At 45.5% G+C, this 25,493-nt stretch overlaps 1 protein-coding gene across 2 annotated transcripts in view; it reads right to left on the bottom strand.

Annotated features, from left to right (window-relative positions):
• The window catches only part of LOC115200333 (fibrosin-1-like protein), a 324,458-nt gene that overhangs the window by 120,669 nt on the left and 178,296 nt on the right, over positions 1-25,493 (bottom strand). The window contains exons 3-4 of one of the 2 annotated variants that reach the window (XM_029763305.1): positions 22,199-22,300; positions 13,975-14,010 (exon numbers count right to left, since the gene is read on the bottom strand). In XM_029763305.1, coding sequence (XP_029619165.1) covers positions 13,975-14,010; positions 22,199-22,300 — 138 coding nt within the window. The remainder of the gene's footprint in view (positions 1-13,974; positions 14,011-22,198; positions 22,301-25,493) is intronic. The other variant, XM_029763306.1, reaches the window with a different exon arrangement.

The raw sequence follows: 25,493 nt of genomic DNA, 5'->3' as shown, positions 1-25,493 counted from the left end.
TATCACTGATCCAATTAAAATCTGGCTCCAAAGTGTCACCGGGGTCTCGCTGATTCCTGCCCTGAGCACACTCCATTTTCAAACAAGCCACTGTCAAAGCAAGAGATAGGAACACGAAGCATGAAAAAAAGAAAATAGAGACCTAATTTCCAATCTAGCGACGGATGCCTCCCCTTCCCTCCGACGCAGCTCGATTTAACCTTGAGGAGTAATGAGATCTGACTTGCTTAAATGTTAGCATTCTTAAATCATCAGGAACTGCCTCAGAGGAGACTATAATCACTGTGCCAAATTGCTGCGCTCGCTAATTTCTTTTCTCCCCAGCATTTGCTTGCAGTTAGTGTCGATTATTCAAGAACAGCCATTTAATGCTCCCGGGTCCCAAGAGGTGTTACATTAAAATGTAATAACTTGCAATGTAAATGAAAACAAAAATCATTACTGTTTTATCCCCTTCCTCCACCACCTCCCTCCACCATCTCCCTCCCTTTCTCCCTCCCTCCCTCCCTCCACCACTACCTCCCTCCCTACTTCCCTCCACCACCTCCCTCCCTTTCTCCCTACCTCCCTCCCTCCACCACTTCCCTCCACCCCTCCATCATGGGAGTAGGGATCTAATTCTCGGCCCATCTGGCAGACGTGATGAAGCCGGGCCTGGCCAGGACGACCCGCTGCCATGGCTTGACGCTCTGCGGAGGGACGGAAGGAGGGATGGTGGGAGGGAGAGCAGGAGGCTAGGTACCAGATTTGCCTTCTCTAGTCTGGGAACGGAGAGACATGGAGACAGGGAGCCCACTGAGACAGCAGGGCCCGCTTAATCTCCCACATGTCCAGACCTGTTCCACTCTGTGGTGGGCAGAGCGGTGTCAGTGGAGAACAGGAGGGGTTCCACACTGTGGTGGGCAGAGCGGTGTCAGTGGAGAACAGGAGGGGGTCCACACTGTGGTGGGCGGAGCGGTGTCAGTGGAGAACAGGAGGGGGTCCACTCTGTGGTGGGCGGAGCGGTGTCAGTGGAGAACAGGAGGGGGTCCACACTGTGGTGGGCGGAGCGGTGTCAGTAGGGAACAGGAGGGGGTCCACACTGTGGTGGGCGGAGCGGTGTCAGTGGAGAACAGGAGGGGGTCCACACTGTGGTGGGCGGAGCGGTGTCAGTGGAGAACAGGAGGGGGTCCACACTGTGGTGGGCGGAGCGGTGTCAGTGGAGAACAGGAGGGGGTCCACTCTGTGGTGGGCGGAGCGGTGTCAGTGGAGAACAGGAGGGGGTCAGGGGTCACGTCAACGCAGGATTCTGCTATTTTCACGCAGAAAAACAAAGATAAAACACAGAAAAATATTCTTCCTGCGTTTTATAAACGCAGATCTACATTTGTTTCTTATTGTAAATTCTGCTCGGCTTTAGTCAGGGTTCGCTCCAAATCATGAATGTAAAAAAAGTAATTTCGTGCTTCAGTTGCACTTCTCCACTCGGATGAAATATATCTGCTCTCGTCATTGGATCATCAGACAGTGCTCTGACTGATGTGTAGTCTACTTTCCTCCGGTAATTTCCTCAGGTGTAGTTTTTCTCCAGTAGAAAGTTAAAATGCAATATTAACTTCAAGCAAATCATTAGGAAGGTAACTGGCTACATTCTTTCTATGAAAAACATTAGAAATATTATGGCCCTGCATCGTTATCACAAAAAATACGTGGCAGCTAGCCAAATAGCACTTCTGTCTGTTGTCATCTGATAAAAAAAGTATGTTGAATGTGTTGCACTATCTTAATTCAAGCAATAAAACACTGTTGACTTTCAATATAAAACGCAGGTGAAATGGTTTAAAATGCAAATGTTTCTATTTTCTGCATTTTGAAAATGCAGATTTCTGAAAGCTAATGCAATCCCTGGGTGTCCATACTGTGGTGGTGAGAGTGAACAACAGGAAGGAATCGCCTTTGCGGTCGCTGTCCCTGTGGACATGAATCTTTAATATGATTCTGGTTGGCTGGGGGCCCATGGAGGAGGTCTGGGAAGAATGTGAGACACTCTCCCACTGGGAGAGGCCTGCCTAGTAGTGAGGCAGGTACAGATGACTGCTCTGTGTGATGTAGGGAATGGGATTATGTTTGGGATCCTTTGACTGGATAGAGAACTACATGGAGGGTCGTGGTAGACTGATGAATAATTGGCTAAATGCCAACAAATATTTAATTGAAGATCTAAGCAAAACACAATTTCTCACATAATCGGAAAATATGTGATTATATATCAGAACCAGTGTGTACTATTTCTGTTTCATCCAGGCTTCAAAGACAAAGCAAAGACACATCTTGGTCAGATAGTGTCTATGTCAGATGAGAGATAGTGAAACAGGTGTCATTCATATCAACAGGTGCATGGGGCCTTTGAGGAGACAAAGACAAATCGTGTTTACTCTTCCCTATCTGTCTGGTGTACCCAGATACACAGACATTAGTCTGGTGTACCCAGATACACAGACATTAGTCTGGTGTACCCAGATACACAGACATTAGTCTGGTGCACCCAGAGACACAGACATTAGTCTGGTGTACCCAGAGACACAGACATTAGTCTGGTGTACCCAGAGACACAGACATTAGTCTGGTGTACCCAGAGACACAGACATTAGTCCGGTGTACCCAGATACACAGACATTAGTCCGGTGTACCCAGAGACACAGACATTAGTCCGGTGTACCCAGAGACACAGACATTAGTCCGGTGTACCCAGAGACACAGACATTAGTCCGGTGTACCCAGAGACACAGACATTAGTCCGGTGTACCCAGAGACACAGACATTAGTCCGGTGTACCCAGAGACACAGACATTAGTCCGGTGTACCCAGAGACACAGACATTAGTCCGGTGTACCCAGAGACACAGACATTAGTCCGGTGTACCCAGAGACACAGACATTAGTCCGGTGTACCCAGAGACACAGACATTAGTCCGGTGTACCCAGAGACACAGACATTAGTCCGGTGTACCCAGAGACACAGACATTAGTCCGGTGTACCCAGATACACAGACATTAGTCCGGTGTACCCAGAGACACAGACATTAGTCCGGTGTACCCAGAGACACAGACATTAGTCCGGTGTACCCAGAGACACAGACATTAGTCCGGTGTACCCAGATACACAGACATTAGTCCGGTGTACCCAGAGACACAGACATTAGTCCGGTGTACCCAGAGACACAGACATTAGTCCGGTGTACCCAGAGACACAGACATTAGTCCGGTGTACCCAGAGACACAGACATTAGTCCGGTGTACCCAGAGACACAGACATTAGTCCGGTATACCCAGATACACAGACATTAGTCTGGTGTACCCAGAGACACAGACATTAGTCCGGTGTACCCAGAGACACAGACATTAGTCCGGTGTACCCAGAGACACAGACATTAGTCCGGTGTACCCAGAGACACAGACATTAGTCCGGTGTACCCAGAGACACAGACATTAGTCCGGTGTACCCAGATACACAGACATTAGTCCGGTGTACCCAGAGACACAGACATTAGTCCGGTGTACCCAGAGACACATACATTAGTCCGGTGTACCCAGAGACACAGACATTAGTCCGGTGTACCCAGAGACACAGACATTAGTCCGGTGTACCCAGAGACACAGACATTAGTCCGGTGTACCCAGATACACAGACATTAGTCCGGTGTACCCAGAGACACAGACATTAGTCCGGTGTACCCAGAGACACAGACATTAGTCCGGTGTACCCAGAGACACAGACATTAGTCCGGTGTACCCAGATACACAGACATTAGTCCGGTGTACCCAGATACACAGACATTAGTCCGGTGTACCCAGATACACAGACATTAGTCTGGTGTACCCAGATACACAGACATTAGTCTGGTGTACCCAGAGACACAGACATTAGTCTGGTGTACCCAGATACACAGACATTAGTCTGGTGTACCCAGATACACAGACATTAGTCTGGTGTACCTAGAGACACAGACATTAGTCTGGTGTACCCAGAGACACAGACATTAGTCTGGTGTACCCAGATACACAGACATTAGTCTGGTGTACCTAGAGACACAGACATTAGCTTCATGCTGACTAACTGGGGATTTACATATAGTCAAATAACACCAATAATGACCCAGAGAGAGTGAGGCTGCTGAAAGTAAGTCATCCAGCCTCTCTACACTGTGAGATCAGACATCTGCCAGTGCGACTACATCACTGGTTGAATGCCACATGAAAACCCGGATCAGCAATTATGATTAAGCGCCTTTATCTTAAGACAAACTCATCTGCAATTTTGGAGATCAGATCTGGCCCGCGTGTGTGAGAGCACGTAGATGGGAAACACTATGCAGGCCCTGGCCTGAGGGAGGGGATGCCAGGGCTTGGCTGGTCAACTCCTCTCACCGCATGGTGCTAGTAAGCTGTTGTGGGGAGGGGGGTGGTGGAGGAGCCAGGGGCTAGTCAGGGACCCCTTATCATGAGCTAGCCAGCATGGGCGTTCTGCACACCACCAGGGTGGACTTTGAACGTTCAAAGCCCGCTGTTGTTTGCCTCGTGCAGCGCCAGCGAGCGCCCACACGCCTCACACACACATTACAGGAAATCTGGGTTGTACCTGCTCTGCGCATCTGTTAGCCCCAGGCCAAACCACAGTGAATGAGGTGACATCGCATCAAAAACCACAAGCTCTATCTCTGTGCTAATGTTTTTTTACTTTCTCAGAAAGAAGAGCGAGAGAGAGAGAGAGAGAGAGAGAGAGACAGAGAAAGAGAGAAAAAACACAAAGAAAGCAGCCAGTAGTAGGTGAAGCTGATGAAGAAACGGAACCAGGCTCCTGCAGCTCCTCCCCAGTGTCACGACGGTTGAAAGTAGAGGACCAAGGTGCAGTGTGGTGAGCGTACATATTCTTTTTATTAGAAAAGACGCCGAACAAAACAATAAACACTACCCAACAAACCGTGAAGCTAAAGGCTATGTGCCATAAACAAAGTCAACTTCCCACAACACAAGGAGGGAAAAGGGCTACCTAAGTATGGTTCCCAATCAGAGACAACGATAGACAGCTGTCCCTGATTGAGAACCACACCCGGCCAAAACATAGAAAATAAGGAACATAGAAAAAGGAACATAGAATGCCCACCCTAGTCACACCCTGGCTTACCCAAAATAGAGAATAAAAAACCTCTCTATGGCCAGGGCGTGACACCCAGACTATGCTCTACTCAGTATGTGGCCTCAGGGGGACGTAATATACAACACTGTCATTAACAGTTCTTTCCCTCATAAAAAGAGCAAAATCAGCTGGAAGTATAATTATACCGCTCCTCCTGTAATCTGCCACCTTGCCTGCTGCTCCACCAGACAGAACCTGGAGAGAGGGAGGGAGGAGGAGGTGTGGGAGGAGGGCTTGTGTCGCATGTCGACTGTCAGATATGGGGTAAGGCAAAGGAGAAGAAAAAAAACATGACAGAAAACCAAATTAGTGAGTGTGTTGGTGCTGGGAGTCCCAGAAGCAAGGCTCAGGGGCTCAGATGGGGGAAAAAATGGTGGTTTCGTTGAATGATTAGAAGACGATCGGCAGAACATGACCTACTTAATAACTTTTTGTATGGTTTCGCGAACCGCACACTTATGTGGAGGGGATATGATTGGCTCTGGTGAGTTTCTGTAGGGGGGAAAGCCAAAGATAATCCTATGGAATGTACTGTAGTATTATCATCTTGTGTGGTTACTTTGTGACCTTAACTATGTAAAAAATGTAAAACTAAGGCCTTGCTGTGAACCACTGAACCGTGGCATGGCAACAAAAGTTACAGCCTGCATTACAGCTAAAGACATTCAGATGTTAGGCCTTCAAATGAAAAATGAATAAAGTATCACCTAACACCCTTAAAAGGCTATGAGCCAGGGTTTTAGTACCTTTAAAATGAGCTAAGGAAGTGTTGTAGGAGGTGTGAGAGTTGCAGAGAGCGAGGCGACGGACAAAAAGAGATGAGAAAAACGCTAGATTCAAATGAGAGACTGCAAAAAGGCAGGCAGGCAGGCGAAGGCAAGTGCTGTTCATTTTTCCGCCCCTGAAGTCCCAATGCTGGAATCCACCAGGGCCATAAAATAAACATTTTAGCAGTGGTGTTAATGTGTCAGCCCCAGGCTCCCCTTCATTTCAGGCTTTGTTTACGCGGTGGTGGGAGCTCTCGGTGGTGGGAGCTCTCGGTGGTGGGAGCTCTCGGGGTTCGGCGAGGCCCACGGGTCTTTAGTCTCACAGTAGAGGAGGTTTACTCTGCTCTCAGCTCTGCTCCAAATCAAATCAAATGTTATTCATCACATGCTTCATAAACAACAGGTGTAGACTAAAAGTGAAATGCTTCCTTATGGGCCCTTCCCAACAATGCAGAGAGAAAGAAAATAGAGAAATAGTAAAAAGGGTCAATGCCGATAGTCTTGATAGCTATTGGTTAACTATTTAACTAACTATTTAGCAGACTTATGAATTGGGGGTAGAAGCTGTTCAGGGTCCTGACTTGGTGCATCGGTACCGCTTGTCGTGCGGTAGCAGAGAGAACAGTCTATGACTTGGGTGGCTGGAGTCTTTGACAATTCTGACACAAGCCTGCAGCTATCTGTTGCATAGTGCCTTTTGTTCTTCCTCTCTCAGTAAGATTTGGCCATCACAGGTATGTTTCCTGCTTGTTTCCTGAAACAATCGTTAGGGCGCTCGGGAAACAGCGGAGAGAGGATTTCAATAGCTAGGCACAGCAGTGCAGTAAGATGTTTCCACGTGGGAATGGAGCATAGAAAAAGTCAAGACAAGATGCGCTGTCTCTTGAAAGAGGGCCTCAAAATCACAAAGATGTATTTTTTTTACCAAATCTAAAATGGTTTCCGGTGGATACCTGGAGGGGAAGGACATGTGTCTGTGTGTCTCTACCTTTGACTAATATTAAACTAGTCACGCTGAATTAATTACCTGCAGCGGTGTAAAGAATTAACATGATTTATTATGTTCCCTTCAGTGTATAATCAAGTTGGATGGAGCGAGGTTCTTGTAATGCCAGGATTGTTGGTTCGATTCAAAAGACCACCCATGAGTGAAACATTTACACTATGCACACATTACTTTTATCCAAGTCGCTTTGGATAAGTGTCTACTAAATGGCATATGTTATATATACCGTATACAGAGAGACAGAAAAAGAGAAAGAGAGAGAAAGGGAGAGCGAGAAAGAGAGAGGGGAAGGGAAATGAAAGGGAAAAGGAGAGGAAGAAAGAATGATAGAGCCGGTGCCATTTTGAATACAAATACACCCCTCTTTGGTGACATAGTAAGGCCAAGCCCTCTAATCATATCGATCTGCACATACTAATCTGCTTCTGTGCCAGATGACAGCAGGAAGGTTAGTGATCCTGGTTAGAAGAGTTAGCATCACAGCCTCTCCACCAAGATGGCCACTGATTAGCTTTTAATGTGGCCTCTGAGCTTTGAGCTGGGAGGAGAGGAGGCAGAGAGAAAGAGCCAGGGCTGATTACATGAATGAATGCCTCTGACTGACGAAGTGAAGTTATTCACAACCCACAGGAGGCTACTCTCACCGCTCTCTCTCACATTTCTCTCCCTCTCTGCCCTCTCCCCCTCTTTCTCTCACTCTCTCCCCTCTCTGTCCTTCATTTCCCTCCCCGGTGAGAATGCAGCCAGAAATCACTCCCCAGACAGATGGATGTTTGAAATGGGAGGTTTAATTTATGATCAGGTTTAGGGTTGGATAATGATATCGAGCATTGTAATTTGCTGATGCAAATGGTATGTTATAATGGGCTATAAAAGCCATAGTAAATCTAGGAGAATGGCCAAACACCCAGATCCTTCATTACACAGCTTATTAAAGCGTTCAAGTCTGCATTCAGAGATTTTAGAAATGAAAGTAGCATGTAATTGGGCCTTGATTGTGGTGTATGTAATATATGAGTAGAATTATCACTTTATTTGTCTAGAGCGCCCATATACACTGTGTACAAAATATTAGGAACACTTTCCCTTTCCATGACATAGACTGACAAGGTGAATTCAGGTGAAAGCGATGATCTCTTACTGATGTAACTTGTTAAATCCACTTCAATCAGTGTAGATGAAAGGGAGGAGACGGGTTAAAGACAGATTTTTAAGCCTTGAGACATGGATTGTGTATGTGTGCCATTCAGAGGGTAAATGGGCAAGACAAAATACTTAAGTGTCTTTAAACAGGGTATGGTAGTAGGTGCCAGGCGCACCGGTTTGTGTAAAAAACTGCAACCTCTGTTGGATATTTCAGGCTCAACAGTTTCCTGTGTGTATCAAGAATGGTCCACCACCAAAAGGACATCCAGCCATCTTGACACAACTGTGGGAAGCATTGGAGTCAACCTTGGCCAGCATCCCTGTGGAACACTTTCGACACCTTCGACACCATGCCCCGACGACTTGAAGCTGTTCTGAGGGCAAAAGGGGAGGTGCAACTCAATATTAGGAAAGTGTAAGTTAATGGGGAATGCCAGCAGTATACAAATCCTGAGAGCATCGTCACTTAGTTACTGAACATTATGGACAGACCTTTCTCTTAAATTGGGCCAAGTTGGTGGGGGGCATCAACCAAGAAAAACAAATACATATTTACCCAATACCCCTGGGGTCTGTGTGTTTCAGTGTGACATAAACATGGTTGATCGTAACTCTGAGATTCATTTAATAATCTATTAGATCTACATAGAGCCTTGTACATTGTCTAATATTAGTTCTACTATAACAGTGGTTCGGATTGAGAAAGGGCTGAAATGAACCATTAAAGTCACCTCTAGAGAAAAATGCCACAGGGCCAAAATCACTTCACAGCCCTCTAGGTCATTCTAAGTTGTTTTTCAATCACTAATATCAATTCCATTCGAAAAGCCATATGTGGGTATGCAGTGATGCCGAACTCCCCAACTCTTGCACAAAGCCTTAGGCGCAAAGCCAAGTGGGCAAAAGCAATTAAGAGTTCATTTAGAACAAGCAAACTATGCCGGCTGTTTCTGAGGCCAGGCCTGCACTAATTCACCATGTCGCCTTTTTATTCAAATGACCTCTCCCAGAGTACCTTTTGTGTTGGCGGATTTTAAATGGCATCTCCACCCCTCCACCATAGGGGCTGTGCAGTCATTGGAAAGGGGATTTTGTGTCCACCGCCATTCAGCGTGCCGGGCACCCAGAAGCCTAAAGCTTTTATCTGGAGCACATGATTGATGTGTTGTGGGCCCTGCTGTGGTTAACAGCCATTTTTATCTGTTGCTAGTGGCAACAGCCGGGCTCCCCCGGCGAGAGGGGAGCAGCAGGCCCCTGCTCTGAAGCAGGCCCGCACACAGGCATAATCAAATAGGGTTTTCAACCCGGACAGCCCTTCTGGAGCGCCCCTGACAGACAACACCCCATTAGAGGGGCGGACAATGTCAGGGCTCCAACCCTATCCTGCTGGGCCATTGGTTTATTTGACTAATTTTCACAATGTGCAGGGGCCGCTGGTATGTATCTAGACACCTGCAAGACGATGGAAACTATGGCCAAACAGAGGGGGTCTGGGATGGGGGAGTTTCAAGGTGCGACAGGGGAGATAAATATACTGTGGACAAAGATAGAGAGAGAGTGAAAGACAGAGATACAGAGAGAAAGAGAGAGAGCAATAGAGAGAGAGCGAGCGAGAGAGTTTTAATGTAGGGGAAAAGATAGGGCCTTCCACAGCACATAGGATGTATTGGTGGGCAATATGTGACGTTACATTCACTGAGAAACATATACATTTTTATAGTAAAATCACATTAAATATGTTGTATAATTTCCCCTCAATTTCCTTCTTTGGTTTTTATAACCATCGGTTTATTTAACATTTAATCGGATGAATCGTGTTGTTTAGTTAAATAAACCGTGAAGATTTTTAATAGAGCTTATTATGTATTTGATAAAGATCTTTAGTCTTTAAATCTTGCTTGTCAGACAAGGACATTTATTTGGAACAAAGCGGAGGTCATGAATGCCAAATCAATTAAATGAGGTTGTTTTAGAAACGCACAGATGACTTTGCGAATGTTATGTTTGAGTGTAGACTCATCTAGCATAAAATAGGATGAAATAATCCAGAGCAGGGTAATACCCAACAGGTGTGTCTGTGAGCTATAAACACTCCAGCTCAACCCAGACATCCCAGCTAAGGTTGTAACCGCCAACAACATACTGATAAACCCTCCCAAAAATGTACAGTATCAGCATTCCAACTGCATCTCAGTACAAGGTCTATCTACAATCATTGTGAATAGTCTGGAAAGCCGGACCCTAGGCAACACAGTGACATGTTTCAATGATGGACTCTATTGGCACAGAGGAACTACGTCAACGCCTACGTCACTCATTTATCCACTTGAATAAAATACAAACTAGTTGCTAGCAAGATGGAGATCAGAGGTTATTTTTAATGACTGCATTTCACAGGTGGCTAGTTTGCATCAACTAAATTTCTTTATTTAACCTGTATTTAACTAGGCAAGTCAGTTAAGAACAAATTCTTATTTACAATGACGGCCTAGGAACAGTTGGTTAACTGCCTTGTTCAGGGGTAGAACAACAGATTTTTACCTTGTCAGCTTGGGGATTCGATCTAGCAACCTTTTGCTTACCGGCGCAATGCTCTAACCACTAGGCTACCTGCCGCCCACTAAAACCACCACAAAGGTTTTGCATGCAAACTTTGGTTTTCAATCGCAACGTTCTGGCATGTCTGCCTCGTGGTTTGTTGGAATGTCAGTCCCTGGATGTTTGTTTTGTTATCGACGTAGGCAGTGACATAAAGAGTCCATCATTGAAAGGGTCTGGCCCTAGTCCAGCGTTTCCCAAACTCGGTCCTCGGGACCCCAAGGGATTCACGTTTTGGTTTTTGCCCTAGCACTACACGTTGGGCTGATCAAAGCTTGATGATTAGTTGATTATTTGAATCAGCTGTGTAGTGCTAGGACAAAAACCAAAACGTGCACCCCTTTTGATCCCGAGCACCGAGCTTGGGAAACCCTGCCCTAGTCACTGTGTTGCCAAGGGTCGGGTTTTCAAGACTGCATTGTGAAGGGGGAAAACAAGAGTTGGGCCTTCAGTGGATCAGTGGCTTCGGCTCAATCGCTTCGTCTGGGTGACAAGGAGCTGTTTTTTATTTTCATAAACTGTCTTCCTCTGTTCTATTTCAAGCCTGCAGAGGATATTGGAGGGGCAGATAGCCACATGGTGATATTTTAACATTTCTCTCCGTCTCTTAAAGCCTATCTCGCCGAGCGAGGCACAGAGGAGGACTGGAGGTTTTTATTGAGGGCCCCAGAGAGAAAGATAAATCACCAGAAAGACTTAGGGACAGGGGCCATCTCCTTCTCCTCTCCCCTGTAAAAACAAGCAGGTAGTGAACAGCTGAGGAAATGGGCCAGATATTGTCTCCCAAACGTGTGACACTATAATAAAGCCAGAGGAACACAGAAGAGAGGAGAGGGAAACAGGAGAGGGAAACAGGGAAACAGGGAAACAGGAGAGGGAAACAGGACCTGAAACTATTCCACATCCACTTTTACATCAGACTGATAGTGGTGCTCAGTGGTTGTGCTGTATATTACCTGTTATCAGCGGTCCAGTTTAATACAGATTAGTGTAAGGAGTCGGATGTGTACAGCTCATGTATGCTAATAGAGAGCTAGCCATATTGTACGTTAATACATGCTAACATGTACCTATAAATATGATGTTCCAACAATATATCATTTTTTACAACTAAACCTACGGCTTCAGTCCTCCTACAGCTCCAATTCCGTATGTGTCTACATCTGAACGTCTTCTTTTACGTCTCAAATGAACCTCTCTGATAAAGCAGCCTGGCAGGCATGCAACGTCAGAGACATATGTCAGGGGAAACAGCGGAGGCGTTATCTCCTATAGAAGTGGAAAACAAACTGTCAAGAGAGATTGGGATTTTGACCTCTTAGTGCCTTATGACAGATAAAACCACCCCCACCTACCTGCTACCCATCTCCTTCCTCCAGCCACAACACCTCCCGTTGGCTGCGTACATTTCTCCCTCTCTCAGACAGGCCCCTGGGGGTTCCGAGGCCCCATTTCAGAGCCCAGTGCACCTGCTGATAAGGGCCCCTGTGCGGCCCCAGAAGCCAGAGTTGAGCGCACTCTGAGAGAGCTGACCCTCTGAATCATTCTGCCCACAAGCAGCCCAGAGGGCAGCACCACCAGATAGGACAATGTGAGACTTCCTGCCCCTGTGCACTTTCTTGCTTTTTTCTTGCTTCCCTCCCTCCCTCCTTTTTCTACTTCCCTCTCTCTCGATCTTTGTTGATCTTACTCTCTCTCTTCTCTCACCCTCCCCCTGCCTCGCTATCCGTAAAGAACAGATAAAGACAGGGGGCCTTCTCCTTCCTTCCTTCCTTCCCTCCACCAGACTCAAACTGACAGCTCAAGCGAAAGGGCTGCAGCAGCTTCCGGGAGGTCTTGTTTGTTTTCATCTCTGTGAGAGTATGCAGCCGTGAGGGAATAGGAAAGGGACATGTTCCATTTCCACGCAGCAGTAGCACCATAAGGACCCACACAGATCAATGTCTTTTAACTTAAGCTTTGTTTGGCTCTTTAAATGCTACCTCAGCAGATACTCTTCCCCTGATTAGCAGTGACAAACCATTTATAGATGTTGTTTATTTGTTTGATAACACTGAAGCTACAATAAGAATTGCCATGACACTCACAGGCAGGTCTAGTGTTGTAACGGGAGATACAAGTCTCTCTATAAATTAGCACTTTCATGTACACGCTTAGAAAACCGGGTTCCAAAAGGGTTATTTGGTTGTCCCCATAGGATAATCCTTTTTGGTTCCACGTAGAACCCCTTTTGGTTCAAGGTTGAACTCTTTTGGGTTCCATGTACAACCCTCTGTGGAAAGAGTTATACATGGAACTCAAAAGGGTTTTTACCTGGAAACAAGAATGGTTCTTCAAAGACTTCTCCTATGAGGACAGCCAAAGAACCATTTTAGGTTCTAGATAGTACCTTTTTTTGTATAGAGTGTAGAGGACAACAAGGACAACTAGAAAGACTCATGACTGCCTCTATCAACTCCGAGCCTCATCATTAAAGCAATACTCATCAGCTTTCTGCAAATAATAATAAGTGAAAAGGTCCATTAGGTTTTAAAAACACACATACTGGTGTGTAGTCTGCAAAAGATGCTTTTACATGGGAGAAATAGTTTCCTAGTGACACTAAGTGAACCAGTGTACATTATAAAAGGAATGGGCTGACAAGATTTTTTATAAACATTTTCACTTTGCACAAGAACACATTCGACTTTTTCAATTCAACGGTAACGAAAGTATAGAGCTGAATGTGAAAGAGATTCATAAGATAGGCCTACATAATAACAGCTATGCTATGGGTTTTCTAAAAGGATAAGGTAGTATATTATATTATATGTATAGTGGGAAAATTACTTTTGCGTATCAATGCAGGCACTCACATTTTAAAAAAGGCTTTTAAGCATAATGTCTGACAACTGAATCAAATGACTAGATGGCAGGCAGTTGGAGGAAGACACCTCCTCTAACACTTAAACTGCTAAACCACTGAATGGCTGCCTGCCTGCCTGGCCTGACATGATGAATGTCAATAAAACAGGCACATTTACCCAAGGTAGAGCAAGACACTCTATGGGGCCCTGGTCAAATGTAATGCACTACGTAGGGAATAGGGTGCGATTTGGGGCTCAGTGTCTTCCCTTCCTTCCTACAATTTAACCAGTCATTCAAGATTAATGTCCCTAATTTCATGATTTCTCCATTACTCTACTTAACATAATAAAAGTATCGAGCGGCGGAGCCATAAAGAGGGTCGTTGGAGATTGTAATTCTGCCGTAAAAGTCATGAAGCATGAAAATGTCACTTACCGAGTAGCCCCGGCCTGACAGCGAGTGAGTGGAGCTCTGTAGAGAGAGAGGAGAACAGGGTTGACCTTTAGGGGCCTTGAGCCAGCCGCTGACACAGAAATGATGAGGCCGCTAAAGTTTCAAATCAATATTCATGTTAACCTTCTGTCTCCCATGTTTTTGGAGTGAACAACAGCTCAGATGAAACATGAATACAGTATACCACTACATAAATATACCATTCCATTACATCACCCTTAACAACCCATCTTTCATTGATCTGTGTAAAAATTATTTAGTGGAGTGGGATAACATTTACAGTATACAGTGGGGGAAAAAAGTATTTGATCCCCTGCTGATTTTGTACGTTTTCCCACTGACAAAGAAAGGATCAGTCTATAATTTTAATGGTAGGTTTATTTGAACAGTGAGAGACAGAATAACAACAAAAATATCCAGAAAAACGCATGTCAGAAATGTTATAAATTGATTTGCATTTTAATAAGGGAAATAAGTATTTGACCCCCTCTCAATCAGAAAGATTTCTGGCTCCCAGGTGTCTTTTATACAAGTAACGAGCTGAGATTAGGAGCACACTCTTACAGGGAGTGCTCCTAACCACAGCTTGTTACCTGTAAAAAAGACACCTGTCCACAGAAGCAATCAATAAATCAGATTCCAAACTCTCCACCATGGCCAAGACCAAAGAGCTCTCCAAGGATGTCAGGGACAAGATTGTAGACCTACACAAGACTGTAATGGGCTACAAGACCATCGCCAAGCAGCTTGGTGAGAAGGTGACAACATTTGGTGCGATTATTCGCAAATGGAAGAAACACAAAAGAACTGTCAATCTCCCTCGGCCTGGGGCTCCATGCAAGATCTCACCTCGTGGAGTTGCAATGAGAACGATGAGGAATCAGCCCAGAACTACACGGGAGGATCTTGTCAATGATATCAAGGCAGCTGGGACCATAGTCACCAAGAAAACAATTGGTAACACACTACGCAGTGAAGGACTGAAATCCTGCAGCGCCCGCAAGGTCCCCCTGCTCAAGAATACAAATACATGCCCGTCTAAAGTTTGGCAATGAACATCTGAATGACTCAGAGGACAACTGGTGAAAGTGTTGTGGTCAGATGAGACCAAAATGGAGCTCTTTGGCATCAACTCAACACGCCGTGTTTGGAGGAGGAGGAATGTTGCCTATGACCCCAAGAACACCATCTCCACCGTCAAACATGGAGGTGGAAACATTATGCTTTGGGGGTGTTTTCCTGCTAAGGGGACAGGACAACTTCACCGCATCAAAGGGGCGATGGACGGGGCCATGTACCGTCAAATCTTCGGTGAGAACTTCCTTCCCTCAGCCAGGGCATTGAAAATGGGTCGTGGATGGGTATTCCAGCATGACAATGACTCAAAACACACGGCCAAGGCAACAAAGGAGTGGCTCAAGAAGAAGCACATTAAGGTCCTGGAGTGGCCTAGCCAGTCTCCGGACCTTAATCCCATAGAAAATCTGTGGCGGGAGCTGAAGGTTCGAGTTGCCAAACGTCAGCCTCGAAACCTTAATGACTTGGAGAAGATCTGCAAAGAGGAGTGGGACAAAATCCCTCCTGAGATGTGTGCAAACCTGGTGGCCAACTACAAGAAACGTCTGACCTCTGTGATTGCCAACAAGGGTTTTGCCACCAAGTACTAAGTCATGTTTTGCAGAGGGGTCAGATACTTATTTCCCTCATTAAAATGCAAATAATTTTGTAACATTTTTATATGCGTTTTTCTGGATTTTTTTGTTGTTATTCTGTCTCTCACTGTTCAAATAAACCTACTATTAAAATTATAGACTGATCATTTCTTTGTCAGTGGGCAAACGTACAAAATCAGCAGGGGATCAAATACTTTTTTCCCCCACTGTAAGTAATGGGGTGTAGTTCAGGGTTAAAGCTGAGTTTTGTATGCATGTATGGACAATATTGAGCGATTTCAGTGACAACCGAAATTGTATTTGTATTACATTATATTGAATTTATTGAATTTGAATTGAATATTTTTTAATTTCTGCACTTTTTTAAATCATTGAATTCATAAATGTAACTTGTATTTCATGATTTGAAACTGAATTTTATCAATATTGCATTCAGTTTTCAAATTCAATATCAATTTAATTGAATATTCAAATTCAATAATTATATATTCTGTTTCAAAATAGTAGATATTGCATACATTTTCTGTGTATCAAGTTTACCAACTATAATTTAAAGTTGATCAAAGTTTCATATATTCAACTTCTCAGATGCATTCATATTCAGTTCTCTAAATGTAGATTCTAAACCAGAGACAACATCCTGGTACTTTATCCAGACAGGAAATGTAGAGAAGATCAGATAGAATGAAACACTCTGTGGTAAAAAGAAGCTTCTTGCAGTTTCTGAAGCCAATGTAAATGGTTTAATGTATTGTCTTCCTATGAATTTGTCTCTAGCATTTGAACAGTTTTTTGGCTATAAGCTATTATGACCCAATTCCTGAAAGCCTAGACTCTCTGGAACATGGACGTGCCTTCTGTTCCCCTCACAGGCCGCGCAGGACATGTTAGAACGTAGTGTCACAAAAAAACGCAATTTGCCCCAATAAGAATATAGTTTAATAGCCCCGTCAAAGCCCTTCTAAGGATAGCCTTTCCACTCCCTATTTAATCGTGCTATTGTGACTGACTGGGTTCGCAGGACAGTGTTAGCCCACAGCTAAAGCCCATAGGGATGAGTTCAGGAAGCTAACAAGTCTTCAAGTCTCCAGTAAAGTTACTCATCAAAAGAGCGTGGTTCATCGAACCTCCTCAGTTACATTTCAACCCCCTTTGACCGCATACTCAGAGATCATGGCACCAATATAACTGACTGGGTTCAAAACAGGCCTACTGCACACAACAACACTTTCTGTGGCAAACAGAAGCAGCAGGATCTGTGTACCCCATTTAATGAGAGTGCAACAGGGGTAGTTTGGTGATCCATGCATGTGAGGAGCAGCCTTGCCTGAGACCTGAAGACGTGTTAGTTTGACTGACGGGGCTCTAATCCAGGTCTCCTGTACGCCAGACAAGGCAACGTTTCAGGTCTCAGACAAGTTACCCAGAGTCTAATCTTTCAGGATTGGGATCAAAATAGTTTAAATGAAATGAAACGAAACATGCCACATTGGCTTCAGAAAACGTCCGAAGTTTACCACAGAGAGCAGTGTTCCTCTACCTTTCCTGATTGGCAAAGTACCACGATGTTGTCTCTGGTTTTGAATCTGAATTTAAAGAACTGAATTTGAAAAGTTTAATATATGAAACTTTGATAAACGTGAAATGATAGTTTGGAAACTTGATACACAGTAAATTAATGCAGTATCTACCACATTGAAACTGAATATATAAATATTGAATATGAATATTCCATAAAATTACATTTTTAAACTGAATTTAATATTCATTCAATTCAGTTTCAAAACATGAAATACAATTTCAATTTATGAATTCAATGATTCAATGTGTGCATTACAAATGAATAAATCTTAAATTCAAATTCAATATCCTAATATAAATTCAAAATTATGGAATTCAAATACAATTTCTGTTGGCACTGAAATCACTCCATAGGACAAACCCAATAATGGTTGTCATTGGTTGTCTGATTCACTTATATATAATGTCAAATACACTGATACTATATAATAACCCTGTCATGTGTATGCTGACATAGTGTGCTCGCTTCTGTTGATAGACGAGGCCTCTGACAGGGAGAGTCCATCTCTCTCTCTTTTTATCTCTCTCTCCGTCACTCACTCAGGTCACAGTCAGAATACCAATCTCCAAATCTCCCTCTCCTTCCTCTCCTTCCACTTTCCCCCCTTAGTTCCTCCATTTCAATTGGCAATTTGCAGTCTCAGGAGGGGACTTTTCTGCTAGACCAATTTTGTCCATAGTACCTCCAATCCCTCCATCTCTCCATCCCTCCCTCCCACACCTTCCTCTGCGCTTTAGCCCTCATCAGTGCCTCTGTGCCTTCTGAATCACAGTCTCAACCCCACTGTGACAATTAGGGAGGTGTCCTACTGTGAACCGGAAAGTCAGCTCTGCGGGAATCAAAAGACTATTCCCTCTCCATTCACCCCTCCTGTCCCCACCGCCTGAGATAGAGAGGGAGAAGGAGAAGGAGGGGTAGAGGTGGAAGGCAGAGGGGCAGGGCCAGCCATATATGTGAACACAAAGGGGCAAAAGCGAACAACGTATGTGTAGTGTGTGTGTGAGTGAATGTGCGTGCGTGCATAATGTGTGTGTGCATGTGTGTGTGACTCAGTAACAGGAGGCCAAGGCCATTTGGAATTAGCCTTACTATGCAGGGTTCATTCAAGTTGGAGCGTTTGGAGTAGAAAGAGAGGCTTATTTAAATGATAATGAGGGACAATCCATTGGATTTAGTCTTGGTGAAGAGAAGAGGGAAGAATCCATTAAAGCAGGCAGCGGTTCATAAGCCATGGGGCTGGGATTCAGCTAAACACTCTCTCTTAAAAGCCATTATACATGGCTCTCAATGGATTTCTGAAGCGCTTAGGACTTCAAAAGGATTTAAGAACCTGCCCCAGAGAGGCAGCAGCGAGGTGGGGGAGGATAGGGGGGAGTCAGGGGGGTGTGGAGGATGCTGGCTGCGTTTTAGGGTTAACTAAACAGCCCCGGAGAACAGAAATGTTGCTAAATTCGCCCCCTAATCCTCTCCCCATTTCCACGCCCCCTCCCCCGGACCCTCAAAGCCACGGCGACAAGCAGGGCGGGGCCTGGCAGTTGGTTTTCTTACGGGCCAGACTATTGTTTTTTGAGGTGCGGAAACTGAAATGGGCCAATCGGGGCTCGGCAGAGTGTGAAGTGTGTGTGTGTGTGTGTGAAAACGGGAACAGCTTCCAGCATGCAGCCAGCAGCAGGCCTCCGAGCTCTCCAGCAGGAGTGGGTGGCTGGGCGGGTGAGACCCCAGCAGTACTGCCACCCTCTCTCCCCGCTAAACTCTCTCTCTCTCCCTTCCAACCCCCCCTTGCACACGAACACAGAAGCACAGAAAATCTCCCTCCACATTTCCCTAATCCCTGCCTGTACGGCAGCTTTCTGCCGGGGACCAGCTGAACCAGGGGCTGGTCCAACAACACAAAATCCATTTGGCTAATGAATCACGGCTACAGCACAGAACATAATTAGTTAAGAACTCTTATAGCCTGGGACCTCTTTAATGTAGGAATCAAATATGAGTTATGCTTTTAATGAAAATGACTGTTTGTTCTCTCACAGTGCAGAGGCAGTAGTTGAAAAAAGAAGACAGTGATAGGAAATCCTTCCTCTCCAGCAGTGGCCAGACAGGTCTCGCCCTGAGTGGGCCCAGCTCTGCTCAGAGACCCTATCTGTGGTTTAAAGAGATGGATAGCTAGGGATGGATGGCATTGCTACAGCGATCAGCGTCTTTGCACTATCTATTTGGCAGGAGATTAGAGAGACATGCCATATCTAACACCGTCGACGATTACAGCATGCAATTTGAACAGTTCCCCCGCTCCTCCTACCCGTACCCCCAACACCCTTCACTGTCGCATTTGCCTGTCAGAACTGTCATCCGCCAGCACCCTTTTATCTGCCAAACCCGGCACTTTCTCCTGACTTTTTCATTAAAAAACAGCCCAAATTCATGAGGAATGTCAGGAGAGAGAGAGAGAGAGAGAGAGAGAGAGAGAGCAATAAGGCTTAGAAAAAAAGGGAAAATATCATGTGAATGGGGTGGGGGAGTGTTTTTCTCTCTCTCTCCACATCTCTAGATTTTCTTTAGGAATTCTGAATAGCTTGAACATCGCATTTAGTTCATTAAAATCTTTTCTCTCCATAATTTTTCCTCGATCACTTCTTTGACTGTAGAAGTTGCAACCCCCCCCCACACCCTTACATCCTCCAGCTAAATGAACTGTCTGATTGAATTTACTGAGGTTTGGGAGGCCTGGTTGACAGGCATTAGGAAGGAAGCATATTCTACATTGATTTAAAATGACCCGCTTGGGGATTTTGCATAAATTCGTATTACTTTTCCTGTATCTAAATTGCATTATCTCATCCCTAGCGCCAACCGAAACCTAGCTGCCTCCGTTTTCTATACCACCCACTCGTCTTTTAAATGTGCTGGCATATGAACGCACACACGGCAGTAATTGGAAAGACCTTTAACTCTTTGCTGTCCTGGTCGGCGAGGGTCAGCTACCACCTAGTGGAACAGCCTTAGGTCACATCTACATAACCATAGCAGGCTTTGAATGTCGCAGGGCGTCAATTTGCGTCCCAAATGGCACCCTAATCCCTATGGGGCCATATAGGTCCTGGTCAAAAGTAGTGCACTATATAGGGAATATGGTGTAATTTGGGATGCAGTCCTAGTGTGATAGCTGTGTGTCTGTGTGGCTTGGCTAATAGTTTTCTGCTTGTCGCTGTTGATCAGGACGGTTTTCTATTGCATGGGGATTTATGACGTGTGAGTCTGGTCCAGTATGAGTTGCTCCACCACCTACCCTCTCACTGCTGCCTCTCTCTCTCCTCCCCAGGGCCCCACAGCCCTAAACCAGCCTGCTGCTGGTCTGGTCTCCTGTTAGGAGGTCTGGAGGAGATGCAGCCCTAATTAACCATGTTGTAACAAGGTAGGTAGCCATGTTGTATTTTTTTATTGACTCATGATGTGGCATGTGTTGATATATTCAGCTAATGGTTTTGCTTTTCTGGTTATTGCAAAACAGTTTACTTTGGCCATAGCATATTTGGAGGATTGTGGGATACATAATAACGTAGCCAGGAGGGTCTGGGGGTCTGATGGTCTGGGGGTCTGATAGTCTGGTGGTCTGATGGTCTCTGGGTCTGATGGTCTGGGGGTCTGATGGTCTGGGGGTCTGATGGTCTAAAGGTCTGATGGTTTGGGGGTCTGATGGCCTGGGGGTCTGATGGTCTAAAGGTCTGATGGTCTGGGGGTCTGATGGTCTGGTCTGATGGTCTGGGGGTCTGATGGTCTGGGGGTCTGATGGTCTAAAGGTCTGATGGTCTAAAGGTCTGATGGTCTGGGGGTCTGATGGTCTGGGGGTCTGATGGTCTAAAGGTCTGATGGTCTAAAGGTCTGATTGTCTGAGGGTCTCTGGGTCTGATGGTCTGGGGGTCTGATGGTCTGGGGGTCTGATGGTCTAAAGGTCTGATGGTCAGGGGGTCTGATGGTCTGGGGGTCTGATGGTCTGATGGTAGGCTTGGACGGTATCCAGATTTTCATATTGTCATACTGTCCTTCTCTTATCCTGTGATTTACAGTATTACCGGCATAACATACAAGGAAAGCGCAAGAAAAGCCCATTGGGTCTATTTTATCAAAATGCTAACAGAATTAGCACAAACTAAAAGCAAAATCACATAGAAGCTGTTAGCTAAATGCTAACGAGTGAAAAATAATAATAATTGCAAAGACAGGCAAATCCAGCTCATAAAGTTATACAAGTATAGCTAGTAGCTACCAAATTTTATTTTCGGTGAGTGTGGACATCTACAAGCAAACGGGAACGAGAGAAATTGTGCAAATTAACAAAATTGTGATGCATGGTTTTCTGAAAGAAGAGCAGCATGTGTACATGGTGCAGAGGAAAACAAAAATATTAGTAAGAAGCACATGGAACAAATGGCAGCTGTACAGACAACTCATTTAGAGCTCTTTGACTTCTGTCAGAAAGCCATTATAAGATATCTGATGGCAAACATTTAGTAATGAATTGCATACAAGTGTAACTTCATCACCTCATGTACGGCGCACAACAGAGACTCTGACAGACATAGAACGCTATGGACTCACCAGCACCTGCTGTCTCCCGTTGTGCTATTTACAAACCAACACCTGAATGACTCAACTGTTCTTGGGAACTACAGTAAGCTTCATAATGTAAAATAATGTGACAGGTGAAATGAAGAATACAACCTGCTTTATTTCCTAACGTATTGCACAAGTTGACTGCAGGTATTAACTTAAAAAGTAGCTACAAATATTAAAATGTATTGAAAAACTTCAAATAAATACTGTTGACGGTATTGATGGTAAAACCATCCGTGGGTTTTTCCAAATACCCCGGTATACAATATATACGGTATACCCCCCAAGCCTATCTGGGGGTCTAATGGTCTGGGGGGTAGGACTGGCGGGTCTCTCTTACCTCACTGAGGTGCTCTTTAGACATGCTCCTGTTGGGTCTGTTGATCTCCTGCATGGCCTCATCCTCATCCAGCCTCACCGGGCGCACCTGCAGGGCCTTGGTCTAGAGGAAAGAAACAGAGGAAGAAGCATTCGTTATTATACAGTAGAAAAATAATATGTTGTGTATTATAATGCATTATGAAGAGGGTATCCATAGAAAGTGTTACCAAACATTTTTCATAGAATAGAGACAAAGTATAGCTTTAGTTAGACTCGAGTCAAAGAAGACCAACTTGATACCACATAAAACTACACAGCAACTCCAAGATACAACACGACCCAAACTCCATGTTTAATGACATTTGGCATCGTGTGGTCCATTCACACTATGGGAACCCATCCATAACACAAAGACAAACTGGTAGCGACATGTCTCAGTATCAGTTCATAGTTTGAATGTATGCAAAGCAGCACTGGCAGTAACCAAAATGTCTGCCTGAAAGTAATGACTTTCACATTGATGCAACACCTGTATCCAAGAACAATCTGCAGTTTATTGTTTACAATCTGCACATAGCGGATATGCCCAGTGGTACACCACTGAATGATGAAGTTGCTTCTTTGGGTCTGCCAACTTGAGAGTATGTGTTGTTTGGTAGAGGCTAGACAAACAAGCCCTGAGAGGAGCGTTGGCTTGGCAGCAACCCATATTCCTAGGACAGATGGGAGGCAGCCACACTGCCACAGTCGGAGGAGATAGGAGATAGGAGGTAGCCCTCCCCACCACTGGAGCACTTCATCCTATCAGCCCTCTACAAGCCCCTCTCTGAAGACAATGGGGACGGCTGATGGCTGCCTGTGGGGTGTAATCCATTTGACTAGCAGCCTGCTCTGGTCCCTGGTGTCGTAGCACGCGGTGGCTAGCCTCGGTCTCCAGATCTCCACTGTCATTTAAACAGATCACTGCTACAATTAACCTTTCCCTGTAAATATCAATTATGGCCCCCGGCAGGGTAGAATTAAAAGGGTCATCAGCTAATCTGACAGGTCCTGTATTGAGGCGGCGTGGCGGAGGCATTGCCACCTGGCTGAGAGAGAGAAAGTGAGGCAAGAGGCTGGCCTGGCTCTTTGTCTGCCCTTCTGTATGTTTGCCCAGCGACCAGTGACTAGCAGCAACAAGCCAAATAGACACAATTCCTTTCTAATTACCCTGCCTGGTGAGGCCCCGGTCAGGCCAGAAGAGGCCTGCTGATTGGATGAAAGGTGCTAGCATGGTGTTGAGGTCAGCAGTGATAGACCGGCAGAATGGCAGAATGCTACGTCAACATACTGCAATCAGGGTGCAGACAGACAGACAGGAAGGAATGAAGGAAGGAGAGTGAGACCCTGTAGGTGGTCGTAATCAGGTGTCTGCCGTCATACAACTCTCACTCTTTCTCTTTCTGTCTCTCCATTTCTCGATCTCTCTCTCTCTCTGCATCTCTCTCACTGACTGTCAAGCTAACCATTCCTTGAATCTCAAAATGGATGGCAGGCTTTATGATTATTACTTTTGTTAGGGAGAGCAGCACAAAGAACCCAGCCCACTTCCAGACAATGGTGGAAAGGGAGGGAGGGAGGGAGGGAGGGGGAGAGAGAGAGGGGTTAGGTTAGGTTCACGTCATCTTGCCAAGTCAAGTACAGTTCACTGAGAGCCAGGGAGACATTCAGGCACTCTGATTACTTTGTTTACCAAGCATCAGCACTGACAAATCTCCGAGCCAAAGTGTTAACACCCACTCCAGCAGGTCTTGTAGTGGTGGATCCTCAGTCAGCAATCACATTGATTATTGATCAGAGTAGAGGGGCTAATAAGGTATCCAGCTTAACGATGCGGCCTGCCTGCCTGCCTGGCTGTTAGGAGGCTCTCTAACCTATTGTTCAGCAGGACGGGAGGAATTGATTCAGGCTTACATTCACCGCCTGTGATAGAGACTGCCGGCCCTGTTGGCCATGTCAGACTGTGATTAAGGGTGTGTTGAGTTCAGGTCCAAGGAGAGGCTTTAAACGGTTGAGATCTATCAGTATGTCTTTCTTTTTTTTACTAAGGGCATGTCTGAAGTGGCAGCCTATTCCCTATGTAGTGCACCACTACATAGAGTATCATTTAGTGGAAGACTACATAGAGAATAGGGTGGCATTTGGGACACACACTAATTTTTCTCTCACTAGCACTGAAGGGCAAGGCTACATTACAGAGGACTTGTGGGCGGAGCTAAAGGTCTCATCTGAGATCTGATTGGCCAATCCTGTGACAAAGATCAAGGTCAACATGGCTCCCTGAAGCACTGAAGGATCATGGGAAGTCTTTGAAACGCACTCTGGGTAACGCTAGGGGGAATAGCTCTCTAAAGGGCCCTGTTTTAGACAACGCGGAGAATTGCCAGGCGCAGCACGGGCAAGGTTAAACAGGTTGAGTTCAAGCGGCAGTGAGTGGTTCTCTGCTCCCCATTGAAGGCGCTCCGCAGAAATAAAAAACTACACAAGTAACGTGTGTGTTGTACATGAATAATGCACTGGAAATTAGGCCCATTAGTCTGGGTATTGAACATGTCTGTTCTGGGGACAGACTCTCTCTGGAGGCTCTGCTCTGTGCTCTTTAATTAGCTTCAAAGGGCCCTCTAGCATCTTAATTTCTCCCAAGTTGAGTAGCTGCTGACTGCCGATTTGAGCCTGCTCATTTACACTGAACTGAACTGCAGGGGTTTATAAAGAAAGGGAAAAAAACTAAGAACAAACCACACTTGTTGTGACATTAATAAAAACAGCAGTGTTTCAGTGAGTCTGACATAGTCCATTCATGCTAGGCTAAGCTACCGTAGGCTAGGTTAATCCGCCTCTCCCCCATGTCGATCAATCTGCAGTCAGCCACCCGCCGGCAGGGAGGCAAGCAGGGAGCTGGTGGCTGCTGGGTGATGCTTTGTTGTCATGCTCTTTCTTCTCACCTTGCAGGGCAGCCATTTCAGGGCCTCTGCGTCATAGGGGTCTCCACCGTCCTACTCCAATTAGAAAGCTTTCAGCCCCTCAGCACCTCTCCCTCTCTCTCCTCATTCTCCTCTCCCCGCCCTTTCTTCACCTGTCAGCTGTAGTCTGGGAGGTTGTGCTTCAGCCTCATCCCGGTATCAGTCCTTATTACCCTCATCCAGACCTGGACATCCTCCTGGCTGTTTCTCTACCTTCATCTCCTCTCTTCACAGCTCCTCTCTGCTGGCCATGCTGTGGGGCTGTGGAAGGGCTACGGTCGGCAGGGTGGGCAAAAGGAGATGCAGGGGAGG

The sequence above is a fragment of the Salmo trutta genome, chromosome 9, assembly GCF_901001165.1.
Source record: "Salmo trutta chromosome 9, fSalTru1.1, whole genome shotgun sequence".
Taxonomy (NCBI): Eukaryota; Metazoa; Chordata; class Actinopteri; order Salmoniformes; family Salmonidae; genus Salmo; species Salmo trutta.
This window is presented reverse-complemented; position numbering and strand designations above follow the sequence as displayed.